The sequence below is a fragment of the Hyaena hyaena genome, unplaced genomic scaffold, assembly GCF_003009895.1.
Source record: "Hyaena hyaena isolate Hyena2069 unplaced genomic scaffold, ASM300989v1 scaffold_39, whole genome shotgun sequence".
NCBI classification, from domain to species: domain Eukaryota; kingdom Metazoa; phylum Chordata; class Mammalia; order Carnivora; family Hyaenidae; genus Hyaena; species Hyaena hyaena.
Window position 1 is genome coordinate 150,669 of NW_024080671.1, and position 14,199 is coordinate 164,867.

Below are 14,199 nucleotides of genomic sequence, written 5' to 3' on the forward strand. Positions count from 1 at the left end.
TTTCTCTCCTCCAGAAAATGGTTCAAAATGGCCCCTCAGAACACCACATCCTTTGCCCAAGGGTTCTGCCAGATGAGATTATCCACATCTCCAAGGAGGAAGGTGAGCACGAACCAGTTAACAGAGAACTGGACTTGCTGAAAGGCAGTCTCTGGAGTCGACAAGAACGCTTAGAATGTCACTGTGCTTTCCCCTCAACTGCCCACCATTTTTCCTGAAGGTGCAGTCTGCTACGCTGTCTAAGGTCTTAGGACATTCCGAGGATACAGGGATGGAGCTAATTTAATTCCCACAAAGCAGTTTCAAGGTGAAGAAGTACAGCAAGTTTTAAAAATTTTAAATACTCATTTATTTTTGAGAGAGAGACAGAGCGTGAGCCAGGAAGGGGCAGAGAGAGAAGAAGACATAGAATCCAAAGCAGGCTCCAGGCTCTGAGCCATCAGCACAGAGCCCGACGCAGGGCTCAAACTCATGAACCGCGAGATCATGACCTGAGCTGGTCGGACACTTAACCAACCGAGCCACCCAGGCGCCCCAAGAAGTGTCGCATTTATAAAACCAATGAGCTGCTTCCATTTCCCATAGGGTAATTATCGGTCTGATCACCAGAACTTTTTCAAACCAGCTGAGGGAAACAAAACATAGTTGCAGTAATTACTAAGGAAATCTCACTGGGGTGAATTCAGGGCATTATGAAGCCAATGAGGCAATCATAGCCCTAAGAAATCCTTCTCAGTTCCCAATATTTTCATCAAGCAAATATCTCAATCACAGCCATTTGGCTGAAAAAGACCCTCACTTCTCTGTAAACAAAACAGCAGGCAGCCAGCAATTACAGACCATTGCACTTGCCTTCTCTTGGTGGTTTCCTGAGGCTCAATAGCTTTGGCCAGCATTTCCTTATAGATCGGAGACTTTAAATAGCGAGCATAAGAATCCTAGGGGGAACAAGAGAAAAACAGCAATTACGAGAGAGGGGAGGTGTCAAATCAAACCCATACACTCGCTGTTTTCAAGCCCTCCCTGGGCAGTCAGATGGCAAAGTTAAGAGAATCTGTACCCTTGTGTGAAAGGCACTCCGATGTGTGGCTAAAGCGACTGGTGATAAGTATGGTCCCGGACCCGTGGAGTCAATTTCACTTGGCAACTTGCTACAGACGCACATCTTCAGGCCCCCTCCCTAGTCCTAATAGCTCAGAAATGCCCGGATAGGACAAGTGGAATGTTAGCAAGCCTCCTGCTGATTCTGCTGCACTCTAGCTTAGAGAGCTGTCTAGAATCCCCCACACTAAAATCCACCAAGGGGACCTCAGTCAAGGAAGCGTGAGAGGACACCTGTATCCCACCTCTGCCGCCCAGGAAAATGAACAGCCATCAGCATGGAGCCCACGTTGATGCCCATGAACATCCCTTTCTGCCCCGAATTTAGGTATAAAAGCAAGAGAAGTAAAAAATAAGAAACAAGGGGGCACCTGGGTGGCTCAGTCAGTTAAGCGTCCGACTCGATTTCAGCTCAGGTCATGATCTCACAGTTGGTGAGTTTGAGCCCCACATCGGGCTCCGCACTAACCGTGCAGAGCCTGTGTGGGATTCTCTCCTCTCTCTCTGTCTCTCTCTGCCCCTTTCATGAATGCTCTCTCTCTCTCTCTCAAAATGAATAAACTTAAAAGAAATACCAAGACTCAGATTCCTCTTATGTGGGTATTTCCAGGTTCAGAGAACTCATTTCACGAATGCTTGTTATTTGCAGGTTCAACTCAAAACTCTCGTTGTAACAAATATGGGACAAAGCCCACAGCAACAAAGTAGGCACCAAGTGTTTTTTTTTAATTTATTGAAACAGTGCCATTCTAAAGACTAAGCAGTAGCAGTAAAAGTTACAAGAACTAAGGCAGATTCTGGGAGTGGGGGTTATGGATTCTGGGAGTGGGTCATGTTACATTACTGCCATAGAACACGGCCTCCAGTGATGCACAATTCACTAAGCATATACACTGTCCTTTGTTTAAAAATGTTTTTTTAATATTTTATTTATTTCTGAGAGAGAGAGGTGGGGGGCAGTGTGAGCAGGGGAGGGCCAGAGAGGGAGACACAGAATCTGAAACAGGCTCCAGGCTCCAAGCTGTCAGCATAGAGCCTGACACGGGGCTCAAACTCACAAACTGTGAGATCATGACCTGAGCCAGGGTCAGACACTAACCGACTGAGCCCCCCAGGTGCCCCACCTGTACACTGTCTTTAAGTTACCCATGACTCTGTTTATTCGGCTACTATCTGGCTTCCCTGGGTATCTGTAAAAGACTGTATTAAAAAACATATTTTAAAAAGTTTTTTAACATTTATTTATTTTTGAGAGAGAGGCCGAGTGTGAGCCAGAGAGGGACAGAGAGAGAGGGAGACACAGAATCTGAAGGCTCCAGGCTCTGAGCTGTCAGCACAGAGCCCGATGCGGGGCTTGAACTCATGAACCACGAGATCATGACCTGAGCCGAAGTCAGACACTTAACCGACTGAGCCACCCAGGTGCCCCCCTTTTTTTAATTAAAAAACCCCCACATTTTTAAGAATCAAAATGTGGGGCGCCTGGGTGGCCCAGTCAGTTAAGCATCCGACTCTTGATTTTGGCTCAGGTCACGATCCCAAGATTGTGCGATGGAGCCCCAACTTGGGCTCTGAGATGACAGCACAGAGCCTGCTTGGGATATTCTCTCTTTCTCTCTCTCTCTCTCTCTCTCTCCCCCCCATCTCAAAATAAATAAACAAGCTTAAAAAATAACCCAGAAGGCTACCTGAATTCCCACAGCGTTTTACCATAATCACACCAGATTTGTCTCTTTGGGGTACTAACCTCCTCCTCCTCCAACAACATAAGATATTTGCATAGGGCCAGGACCACCCGAACTGCCACCATTCTCGGGAAGAGACTAAGAGGGTGGCCTCTGGATGCAGGAAGGCACAGTGTGACTCTTGACCTCCCCCCCCCCCCTCCAGGAGACCCTGGACAAATGCCGGACTCTGGGGAAGCAAGTCCTATCCCGCGGGTTGTCCTTGATACAAAGTTCCATGCTTTGCACCGAAACTGCACCTCCCAAGCCCTCGGTAAATAAGAGCTATTACAGCGACGCTATCATCACCGATGGCATGGCTGCCTGCACCGCTACAGCAGAGCGACAGCCCACAAGGACGCACACAGCACCTGTAAGTGGTCCTTCCCAGACACCAGCACTGGGGGCTCAGCAAGCGTCCAGACCAGTGGACAGACAGGTGCAAGTTGACCATCCTGCATCTCGACACCCACAAAGCAGAACAAAGCAGAAGCCACCAAGCATCCCCCCCACACACACTTTTGCTCCCCTATCTAAGGAATTTCCCTGGTACCTGGGATGGGGAGGGCTGTCCCGCCCCTGCCTGGCCATCAGCGCAGGTGCCACCTACCTTCTTCATGAGCATGTAGATGTGGGTTTGTGCAGCATCCAGCACGTAGCGGTGAGGATGCCTCAGCCCCTTGACGGTGATGTCCATGGTCTTGCCGTCTATGTTTATCCACCGCCTCGCCCCGGGGGCCAAGAAGAGCCTGGAACCAGGAGGAACATGTTACTGAGTAGCTAAACCCCAGTCGGTTCATGAAAGTTCACAGCTGCTTGGGAGGGAGGGGTTGACATGACTCAGGTCACCCGGAATGAAGCGGGTCGCTGGGAATGAAAGCAGTCTTTTTTTTTTTTTTAGGAGACAGTAAAGACTCTGAGCAGGTTGTCAAGTGACATTTCTTAGATGCAAGAAAACAGTCACGCCAGTATTCAGACGGGGAGTTTGTAACTTTAGCGTTCCCAACCCCGGAGAGAGAAAACGCAAAGTTGGTGGGCAATGCCAGCCATTAGAGGAAAGAATCCAATTTCCAACTTAATGTCTTCTGCTTTATTTACTGGGATTTGGGGCCCACCTGGAGCCAGGCTGAGACACCTCCAAACAGGTGTTGCATGGCCCCTGCTCTCCTTTGGCCCTGCCTAGATGCCTTCAGGAAAAAAATTTTTCAAGTCATCTCTATATCCAACGTGAGGCTCAAACCCACTGCCCCGAGATCAAGAGCAGCCTGCCCCACGGACAGCCAGCCAGGCGCCCTAGATGCATTTAGAAATGAATCTCAAGGGGCACCTGGGTGGCTTAGTCGGTTACGCGTCTGACTTTCGCTTAGGTCATGATCTCGCGGTTCGTGGGTTCGAGCCCCGCATCGGGCTCTGTGCTGACTGCCAGCTCAGAGCCTGGAGCCTGTTTCAGAGTCAGTGACTCCCTCTCTCTCTGACCCTCCCCTGCTCACGCTGTCTCTCTCTCTCTCCTAGAAATAAATAAAAAAACATTTAAAAAAATTAAAAAAAAAAAAAGAAATGAATCTCAAATGCCAGGTGGGGCAGCAACACACAGTCCCAGAGCCTAGAGGGTGGATATCCAGGTGTCCTTGCTGATGGCCTCAGTGAGAACCCAAACTCAGGCATGTGGTTCTCCAGTGTCCCTCTTCTGACTTGTTTCAGGGTTGGAGATGGATGAATGTTTTGCTACACTCTGTAGCTGTATGCCTGGGGGGCTCAGTCAGTTAAGCACCCGACTCGGCTCAGGTCATGATCTCGCAGTTCATGAGTTCGAGCCCCGCATCAGGCTCTGTGCCTACAGCTCGGAGCCTGGAGCCTGTTTCAGATTCTCTGTCTGCCTCTCTCTCTGCCCCTCCCCTACTCACTCTCTGTCCATCTCTCTCAAAAATAAATAAACATTAAAAATTTTTTTTAAGTTGGGGATTCAGACTAAGATTACAGACCTGGGGAGCCTGGGGAGAAAGAAAGCTGATAGAGGGGCGCCTGAGTGGCTCAGTTGGTTAAGCGTCCGACTTCAGCTCAGGTAATGATCTCATGGTTCGTGGGTTCAAGCCCCGCGTCGGGCTCTGTGCTGACTGCCAGCTCAGAGCCCGGAGCCTGTTTCAGATTCTGTGTCTCCCTCTCTCTCTGACCCTCCCCTGCTCACGCTGTCTCTCTCAGAAATAAATAAAACATTAAAAAAAAAAAGCTGATATAAAGGTGAAGGCGGCTAGTTTTCTTACAGTGGATTCTTGGAGTTAGGGTGTGTGTGTGTGTGTGTGTGTGTGCATGCGAGGGAGGCGGATGTCACTGTTCCAGGGAAGAAGGATGTCACAGGACCCTCCTGGAACCACAATCCCTCCCTCACCCCTGTCTCTCTCTTGGTGTGCACAGTCCCTGTGCAGGCGGAGGTGGGCACATTGTTGGGAAAGTGCAGGAGCCTCCATGTTACGAGGCACGAAACCTCGAGCTCTTGCCTTCAGTGTTACTGGTGCCTTGCCCAAAGTCACCATGGTCCGTTCTGAAGTCTGGAAGGATGCCAGAGGTGCCGATGGACAAGTGCACGGAGGGGAGGGGTCGCCTGGCCTGCTGCCCTGGGCTCAGCGCCACCGTCTGCTGGCTGCCGAGGGCTGGTGCATGTGAGTGCGACCCGACCGTGCTGGGCACTCGCTACATGCAATGCAGGGGGAGGGACGGGCGGGGGTCCCACCACAGAGAGGCAAGGCCCGCCCCGGTCGGGGGGAGCGAGGGTGCGGATCTCACGGCTCTGCCCCTTGGCGGCGCCGGGTCCCCCTCCCTCTCCACAGGGCCAGGAGAGGCAGGCCTGGCCCTCTGAACCAGAACCCTCATTCCTGGTAACAGGGAGGGTAGTCTGGGGAAACAGCAGGGCCGGAGCAGACAGACTCTGCTAGAAGGAGCAAGTGGGGCCTACGGCCATTAAGTGCAAAATTGGAGATGTGCGCACACTTGTACCCCAAGCTGGACGCATGGACCCAGAGGCTCGGGGGACCTCCCTCTCTTCGTGGTCTAGACTTCTGTAAGGTGGCTGGGGATCGGAAGCTCTCCTACACCACCAGTTGCCTCTCTCCTCTCTCTCAAGCATGCACACGTGCACACACCCTGCTCAGGACATCTAGGGGGGGTTTAGTCAAAGACAAAGCACTTTGCACGATAACTCAGGGCAGCTGGGTTTAACTCCTGAGCACATCCCCCTTGGTGCAGGGCAGTGACCGCATGCGCCTTCCCAGACTTTCTTCCGAGGAAGCCCCAAGCCTTAGCGAGGAGGTATCTGTCTGCAGCAAGGCAGGTGCAGTGACAGAGGCCCACACCAGGAATGTGGTCCCTCCCGTTCAATCTCAACCTCAAATGCAAGGGAGGAGGGGGGGAGGGGGGAGTGGAGGTCCCCGAGGCAGCTCTCCCAACAAATCTGCTGGTGCTCACTTGTAAATCTCCTCCGCTTTCTCCTTGACCTTGGACTGATCTCCGTACTTCAGATCTTCGCAGGCTTCCCAGAATCCCAGATTCTCCCCTGCACAGGGAGGAGGGGTCCATGCAGATGAAAGCCAAGCAGGAACCAAGGTGGGAGAAGAAAAGAAGAAAGAAAGGAGGCGGGTGAGTTGGGGTGGATTCAGTCCCCAGCCCAGTAAGCAAGCACCTTCCGTCTGAGGGACAAACCAGGGCACCCTGTGAGGGAGACAGAACACTCCTCAAGAGAGGGGGCCACGTCTTACTTCCAGAGCCCGGGAGAACTTTGTAAACCTGCCACTGCCTTACACGTGGTCTTTGAGATGAACCAGATCAGCATCCACCGTGTTCACAGCCATGCCTGTCTACGAGCATGCTGTCCTTTCCCCAACGGGGCACAGGTCAGAGCTCCTACTAACCCCCCTAGGGCTGTCCCAGGCTTTCCCGTCCCGGAATGTGGCTGCAGCAAATATTGCCTGAACAAGTTAGCGTATTACCTCTACTGCTACATGACAGACTCTCTTCCCAAAGGCCCCTGTTTGCTTTGCTCGTGTTCAGTGACTGCATGTGGCTTCTGCCTCCTTGGCGTGAACAGACTCCCCCCTCTTTCTTAGCGCCCCCCAGGGCATGTTCCAGCCAGAAGTCCTTCCAGAGAGGCTGCTTGACCAGTGATGCTGAAGGACTGACTCTCAGACAAGGCCTGGCCGCCTGAGGGTCGCCTGAGCCAGACAGACTCAGCTCCTCTGGGCCCAGAAGGAAAGCCAGTCTCCTCGCGAGCCTCAAGCCTTCTCTTCCTTGCAGGTTAAAGCTCCCTAACCTGTCTCCATGGCACCCACAAGGAAGGTGAATACTCTGGCGCCATCATCCCAGGCCGTCATTTTTGCCTAAGAAAATAAAGATGATCACAGCAATGGGACAGCAAGTGCCTGTGTGTGAGCGTGTGCACGTGTGTGCGTGTGTGTGTGTTATGTATGTGTGTGCGTATGTGTAGGTGGGTGCATTGTATGCGTGTACATGTGCGCATGCTTGTAAATCGCAGCACACGGTGGTGTGGGGAAGTAGACAAGAACACCCCCTCGTCTCCTTTCACAGCATTTTCTGGAATTCCCAGGTGCTTCGGAATGGAAAAAGCTGCATGATCCTAAACTAGTTGACGTCTGTCCCATAACTCCGTAAAGGTCCCTCCTCCTCGGCATGGACTTCAGGGCATTCTGAGGACTGAGACCACAGGCATGAATAAATAGGCCGGCGATGCTTTGAAGTGAAGGCCATCAGTTTCACATCAGCAAAGACAGTGGATTGCTTTAGGTTAAAATGAAATGAGCACTTATTCACAACAGCCAAAGGAGAGAGACAAAAACGTCCATCAGCAGATGAATGGATAACCAGAACGTGCTCTATACCTACAATGGAATATGATTCTGACTTAAGCCTCTTTTGTTTAATGTTTATTCATTTTTGAGGGGGAGAGTGTGAGCGGGGGAGGGACAGAGAGAGGGGAAACAGAGGATCTGAAGCGGACTCTGTGCTGACAGCAGCGAACCCGACGTGGGGCTCAGACTCACCAACCTGAGATCACAACCTGAGCTGAAGTCAGATGCTCAACCGACTGAGCCACGCAGGTGCCTGATTCAGCCTTAACAAGGAATAAAATTCTAACATGGGCTACAACATGGATGCACCTTGAAAGAAGCCAGTCCAAATGGACAAAAAGATATATGATTCTACTTATATGAGGTACTTAAGACAGTAACATTCATAGAGACAGAAAGTAAAATGGTGGCCGCTGGGAGCTGGGGGAAGGGAGGATGGGGAGTTAGTGTTTAATAGGGACAGAGTTTCGGCTGGGGAAGACAAAAAAATTCTGGGATTTGGATGGTGGAGACGGCTGCATGGCAGTGTTGAAGACTCTGAACGCCACCAAACTATACATGTTAACATGGTTAAAATTATAATTTTGTGTTATGAATATTTTATTATCATAAAACACTAAATGAGCACACAATAATGTGGACATGAATGTGCACAACAGCATTATTCGCGACAGCCAAAAAGTCTAAACGACCCCAAGGGCCACCAAATGATGAGTCGGTAGACAAAATGTGGTATAGCCATACGATGGAATATTATTTGGTCATGACAAGAAATGAAGCACTGTTCGGGGGCACCTGGGTGGCTTAGTCGGTTAAGCGTCCGACTTTCGCTTAGGTCATGATCTCGCGGTTCGTGGGTTTGAGCCCCGCGTCGGGCTCTGTGCTGACTGCCAGCTCAGAGCCTGGAGCCTGTTTCAGAGTCTGTGTCTCCCTCTCTCTCTGACCCTCCCCTGCTCACGCTGTCTCTCTCTCTCTCTCTCCTAGAAATAAATAAAAAATATTAAAAAAAAAGAAATGAAGCACTGTTCGATGGTATAATAGAGATGAACCTTGAAGACACTATGCCGTGCGAGAGAAGACAAAAAGCCACACCGTGTATAATTCCATTTATAGGAAATGTCCAGAATAGGCAGATGCATGAAGACAGAAAATAAATGAGTGGTTGCCGAGGACCGGGGTTGGGGGGGGGGGGGGGGGGAGAGGAGCAGAGGAAGAGAGAAGACTAGGGAACGACTTTTAATGAGTAAGGGGTTTCTTTCTGAGGTGGTGAAAATGTTGTATAATTATACAGTAATGACAGTTGTACGACTTTGTGAACATACTAAAAATCACTGGTTTGTATACTTTAAAAGGGTCATGGCATGTGAATTACAGAGTCTGTGTATTTATGGCATGTGAAGTCTGTCTCAATTTTTTAAATTTTTAATTAAAAAATAAATCTGATGACCCATCTTCCCTGTTTATATCTGAAGCCTCGGGAATCTCATGAGATCACCAGAAGTACTAATTTTTAATGTTTACTTGTGGGGGCGGTGCAGACAGAGCCCTATGGAGGTTGAACCCAGAGCTGTGAGGGTGAGATCATGACCTGATCTGAAATCAGGAGGAATGCTTACCTGACTGAGCCACCCAGGCGCCCCAGCGTAAGTACTGCAGGGAAATTAACAGGGAAATGTTTTCAACGGGATCTCGTGGTCACTAAGTAATGGGATAGGATCAGCTCAGGGTGTGGTTGGTCATTTTGCCACTAGATGGCACCCTATCCTCTTATTCTCCGCTTGCTCCATGGGCCCCAGCTAAAAGCTGGCCTTTCCCATCATCTGTTCTGGGTTTTATCGTATCATGGCAATTAGGCTTGATTAGAGAGAAGGATTGTCAGGAATCCATATTATAATATGATGTGCTGCATCACGCAAACAGGCTAATGGCCTGTCCCCTAGGATTAGTTCAAGAGCAACCCCCTAGACAATCGAGCAGCCGAGAATCGAGGTTCAAATGTGATGCTTTGCAGGGCTGGAGGGTTCAGTAAGCGGATGAACGAATCCCATAAAAGCACATATTTCAGCAAAAGGCTGGTGAAGCCAATTGAACGTTCAGCCCGATAAAACCAGTTTTACTCTGGCCTTTCATTTTCCCAGATGTTTCTCAGGGCAGTGTGATTTCAAAAGTTACCAGTGCCTCCCTCCCGTGCTGGCACCCCCAGAGAGTGTGCCTCTGAGACACCAGGAGGAGAAAATGGGGCCCCACCCGTCCCTGTAAAATCCGCACACTCCTAAGGCCCTGAAGGAAGCCAAGCACAACCACATGCTAGAATCACGGGGGGAGTTTTCAGACCTGTGGCGATCCCACCCCCCAACCAAAAAACAAAAAATTAAAAAAAAAAAAAAAAAAAAAAAGGAGCCTCTGGAGACAGCAGCCAGGCAGATGTGTTTTTAAAATACCTCCAGTTGGAAATACAGATCAAAACCACACTGAGATTCCACCTCACGCTGGTCAGAGTGGCTAAAATGAGCAAATCAGGAGACTCTAGATGCTAGAGAGGATGTGGAGACACGGGCACCCTCCTGCACTGTTGGTGGGAATGTAGGCTGGTGCAGCCCCTCTGGAAAACAGTGTGGAGGTTCCTCGAAAAATGAACACTAGAACTCCCCTATGACCCAGCAACAGCACTGCTAGGAATTTACCCAAGGGATACAGGAGGGCTGATGCACAGGGGCACATGGACCCCAATGTTCACAGCAGCGCTCTCAACAATAGCCAAACCATGGAAAGAGCCTAAGCGTCCATCAACGGACGAATGGATCAAGAAGATGTGGTTTATCTATACGATGGAATACTACATGGCAATGAGAAAGAATGAAATCTGGCCATGGGTAGCAACATGGATGGAGCTTGAGGGTGTTATGCTGAGTGAAATAAGTCAGGCAGAGAAGGACAGATACCATATGTTTGCACGTATAGGAGGATAGGAGGAACTTAACGGAGGACCGTGGGGGAGAAGAAGGGTAAAAATAGTGGGGGAGAGGGAGAGAGGCAAACCATGCGAGACTCTTGAATGCTGAGAACGAACCGAGAGCTGATGGGGTGGGGCCCGGGGGAGGGGGGTGATGGGCACGGAGGGGGGCACTTGTGGGAAGGGCACTGGGTGTTATATGGAAACCAACCTGACAATAAACTATTAAAAAATAAATAAGTAAAAGCAGAGCATAAAAAAATAAAATACCCCCAGTTGAATCAAATGCACAGAGGAGGAATGAGCTGAAGGAAACCGGGCTGCGGGGCAAAAAGAAGAAAGCTTGATTTTCCGCTTCCGGTCTGGCCAGGGCTTGAGGCAGAGTACGCGGGACTCACAGACCCTGACCTACGCGGGACTCACAGACCCTGACCCCCGTATCAGGGTGAGGAGTGAAGGCTGCCGGACGGGACGGAGCCCTTGCAAATGTGAGTGATGCTAACACAGATGGGTTTCGTTAGCTGAATCGACACCCCCCATCCCCACCCCTGACTTTGGATGTAAAGGGATGGAAATGACACGTCCAAGAGGAGCGTGTGGAAGAGCGCGCATACGCAGAGCGGTGACACCATCTGGCGAGAAATCCTCGAAACCTTTGCCAGACAGAACAGGCGTGTTTCTAAAAGTAAAAAATTGTAAAAACAAAACCAAAAAACCGACAAAACAAACAAAAAACGTGTAAGAGAAATTGCAAGACCCACCACTGAATTCCTTCTTGAGAAAGTACTGGAAGCTCTGTCGGCCTTTGGGGTCTCGGATCAGCTCGCTGAAGTTGAAAGCCCATCGTTCCACCCGCATCTTGGTTGGGATTTCCACCCTGCAAGGACGATGACTTGTAAATGCACCAGACACGCAATGCAAGGCAGGGGCTGTGCCGGGGGGCGGGGGTGGGGGGGAGGTAGCTGGAGCAGAGGGGCTTTAGCCCCACCAAGCTTATGAGTCCCACTGCCCAGAGCTCAACCCGATCCCCCCCCCATCCCTGCACCAACGTGCAATCCAAGTGATCACTCGCTAGGAAACTGCAGCCTCAGACAAGTCCCCTGGGGCTCTTATGGAGGCGGGGGGGCCCACATTCAACAGCCTCACACTCCAGCAAAAATGAACACGGATGCCCCCCCACCAAGGCTTGTGGAGATTGGCCAGCGGAGGGCCGGTCAGGCTGCTACACCAGACCAGGGAGGATTTCCAGAGCAGCACTGGTGACACGTGCTACGGTCACGGCCACCCAGCCCCAGATCCCTTCACCACGGGCATCTGGTGGGAGGAAGTCTATATTTCCTCCTTTACCTGCCCTCAGGCCCCGAGCCTCAGGTAGACCCTATGGTCCCCGATGCACCCTCTCCCAGAGCACCCTCCCACGTGCAAGTCCCACACCACCTCCGTGGTTGGAAGGGTCTCCCTGCTCCCAGGTAGGACATCTGAGCGCAGCTGGCTGAGGCCTAACATTCCAGAAAATCAGGGAGAGAGTTGGCTTTTCTTTTCATTCCTTATAAAATTCTCCAGTACCCAACACAGCCCCTTGGAAACAAAGGCTTCCAAGTCCACGACCCCATACATCCCACTAATACAACAGCTAGAACCGTGATCGGGTACAATTCATGTCCATGGGATCTGAAGTCCGCCAGGCACGTTTATGCTTCCTATAGCAACAGTGCGGAAACGGAAAGAATACCGTAATAACACTAAAAGCCACCATTGGCAGAGTGTCCCCACTGTGAGGCGCTGTCCTATACATAGAGGACCCTTAAGAGAAAGCTGTGAACTGACCACTGTCATCCCCATGTTTATGTTATTGTTGAGAAGACCAAGGCTCACATAAGAAGCAGATCCAAAAAATATTTGTAAAAGAGTGATATGCAAACTTCGGCATGCGGGAGAATCACCTGGAAGAGTCAAAATACAGAATGCTGGGTGCTATCCCTTGAGTTTCTGACTCCTAGGGGTGAGTGGGGCCCAAGAATGTGCATTTCTAGCAAGCTCCCTGCTTGATGTTGCAGCTGCTGGTCCTGGGACACTGGGAGCCATACTGGTCTAGAGCAGTATTATGAATCCAGGCTGTTCATGAAAATCAATGGAAACTTTTAAAAATCACTGGGAAGGAAAAGAGGGTGGCCCAGGCCAATTAAGAGGCTTCGGGGGTAAGGGCTAGACATTGGTTTTTGTTTGCTTTCTGGTGTTTAAGCCTCCTAGGTGATTTTAATACGGCTTTCTGATCTAAACCATTCAGAACAAGGCTTCCTGTTTTCAATGGGGCGCCATTTTGCATCCGTCCCGTAGTGCCCTCTGATAGAAGGCACCTCCACAAAACACCACCCGAGCAAATCTCTGCCTCGAGCTGCAATACCATACTCTCCATTTCATTTAATATTCAGCAGCTGTCCACGTCTCCTTCCCAAATGCTCCTGGGACAACTCTTCTCTGGCCAGGTGACCTTGCCTTCTCCTCTACAGAGAGCCAAACGCTGCATGTCATTGTATACAAAGGGATTCAGGTCACTTCTCTTATCTGGCACCCTGGAAGACAGGGGTAGGCTCCAGAAAACTACACTAATAACTAGAGCCCCAAAGTAGGAGGGAAGCCTCTCCGGAAGGTGGTTCTAGAGTCTTTGGCTCTGCGTTGATACTAGTCAACAAGTGACCCCAAACTCCAGATGAGTGCCATCAGCCCCCCATAGCAGGCCAAGAGGGGTAAGTGGAAGGGTTCCCCAGCTATGCCTGCTTATCTGGCTGGCTCTGTGCTACCTGCATGTTCCTCAAGCCTGAGATGGCAATGGCCTTGGTGGTGACCTAAACTGCACTACACACCTGATGCTGTCTATCTTTCCCATTACCCCACCTGCCTCATCCACTCCTACCAGCTCCTTCCTTCCTCCCCCCTTCCTCTATCTCTCCCTCTGACACGACTATTCTGCCTTCTCTTCTTCCTTCATTGGCTGATGCTCTCCTTCTGCATTACTGCCTTCTTCCCTCTTGCAAAACAGGCTCACGTAGGCACAATCAGCAGTGACAACTGCTCAGAGCTCACAAAACAGAGCCACGGAGTGATGGTATGATTGCCAAGGCAGGTAGGTGCAGGGCCCTGCCCTCCAGGAACTTACCTGTTCTCCAATTAGCTAGCGAAAAGGCAAAGCCACAAAGATGGCCGTTTTCTTTTCAAAAACAATAAATATAGAGTTACCATTAGACCCGGCAACTCTACTCCTAGGTCCACAGCCAAGAGAAATGAAAACATACGTCCACACAAAAACCTGTACATGAAGGTTCACAGAGGCTTTATTCCTAATAGCTCAAAGACCGAGACAACTCAAATGTCCATTGACCGATGAATGCATAAAAAAGTGTGTAACTTTCCAGTGACCATCATTCATCCATAAATAAGGATGGTGTACTAATACACTATACAACACAGATAAACCCTGAAAGCATTATGCTCAATAGAAAAAACAGCAAATCACACCAAAAAAGACCACATATTATATGATTCTATTCACATGAAATGTCCAAAG

At 50.2% G+C, this 14,199-nt stretch overlaps 1 protein-coding gene across 2 annotated transcripts in view; it reads right to left on the reverse strand.

Annotated features, from left to right (window-relative positions):
- The window catches only part of RGS9 (regulator of G protein signaling 9), a 76,604-nt gene that overhangs the window by 13,789 nt on the left and 48,616 nt on the right, over nt 1–14,199 (reverse strand). For both annotated transcript variants that reach the window (XM_039229832.1, XM_039229833.1), the window contains exons 13-16: nt 11,396–11,511; nt 6,285–6,372; nt 3,436–3,574; nt 853–938 (exon numbers count right to left, since the gene is read on the reverse strand). In XM_039229832.1, the coding sequence (XP_039085763.1) occupies nt 853–938; nt 3,436–3,574; nt 6,285–6,372; nt 11,396–11,511 (429 nt within the window). The remainder of the gene's footprint in view (nt 1–852; nt 939–3,435; nt 3,575–6,284; nt 6,373–11,395; nt 11,512–14,199) is intronic.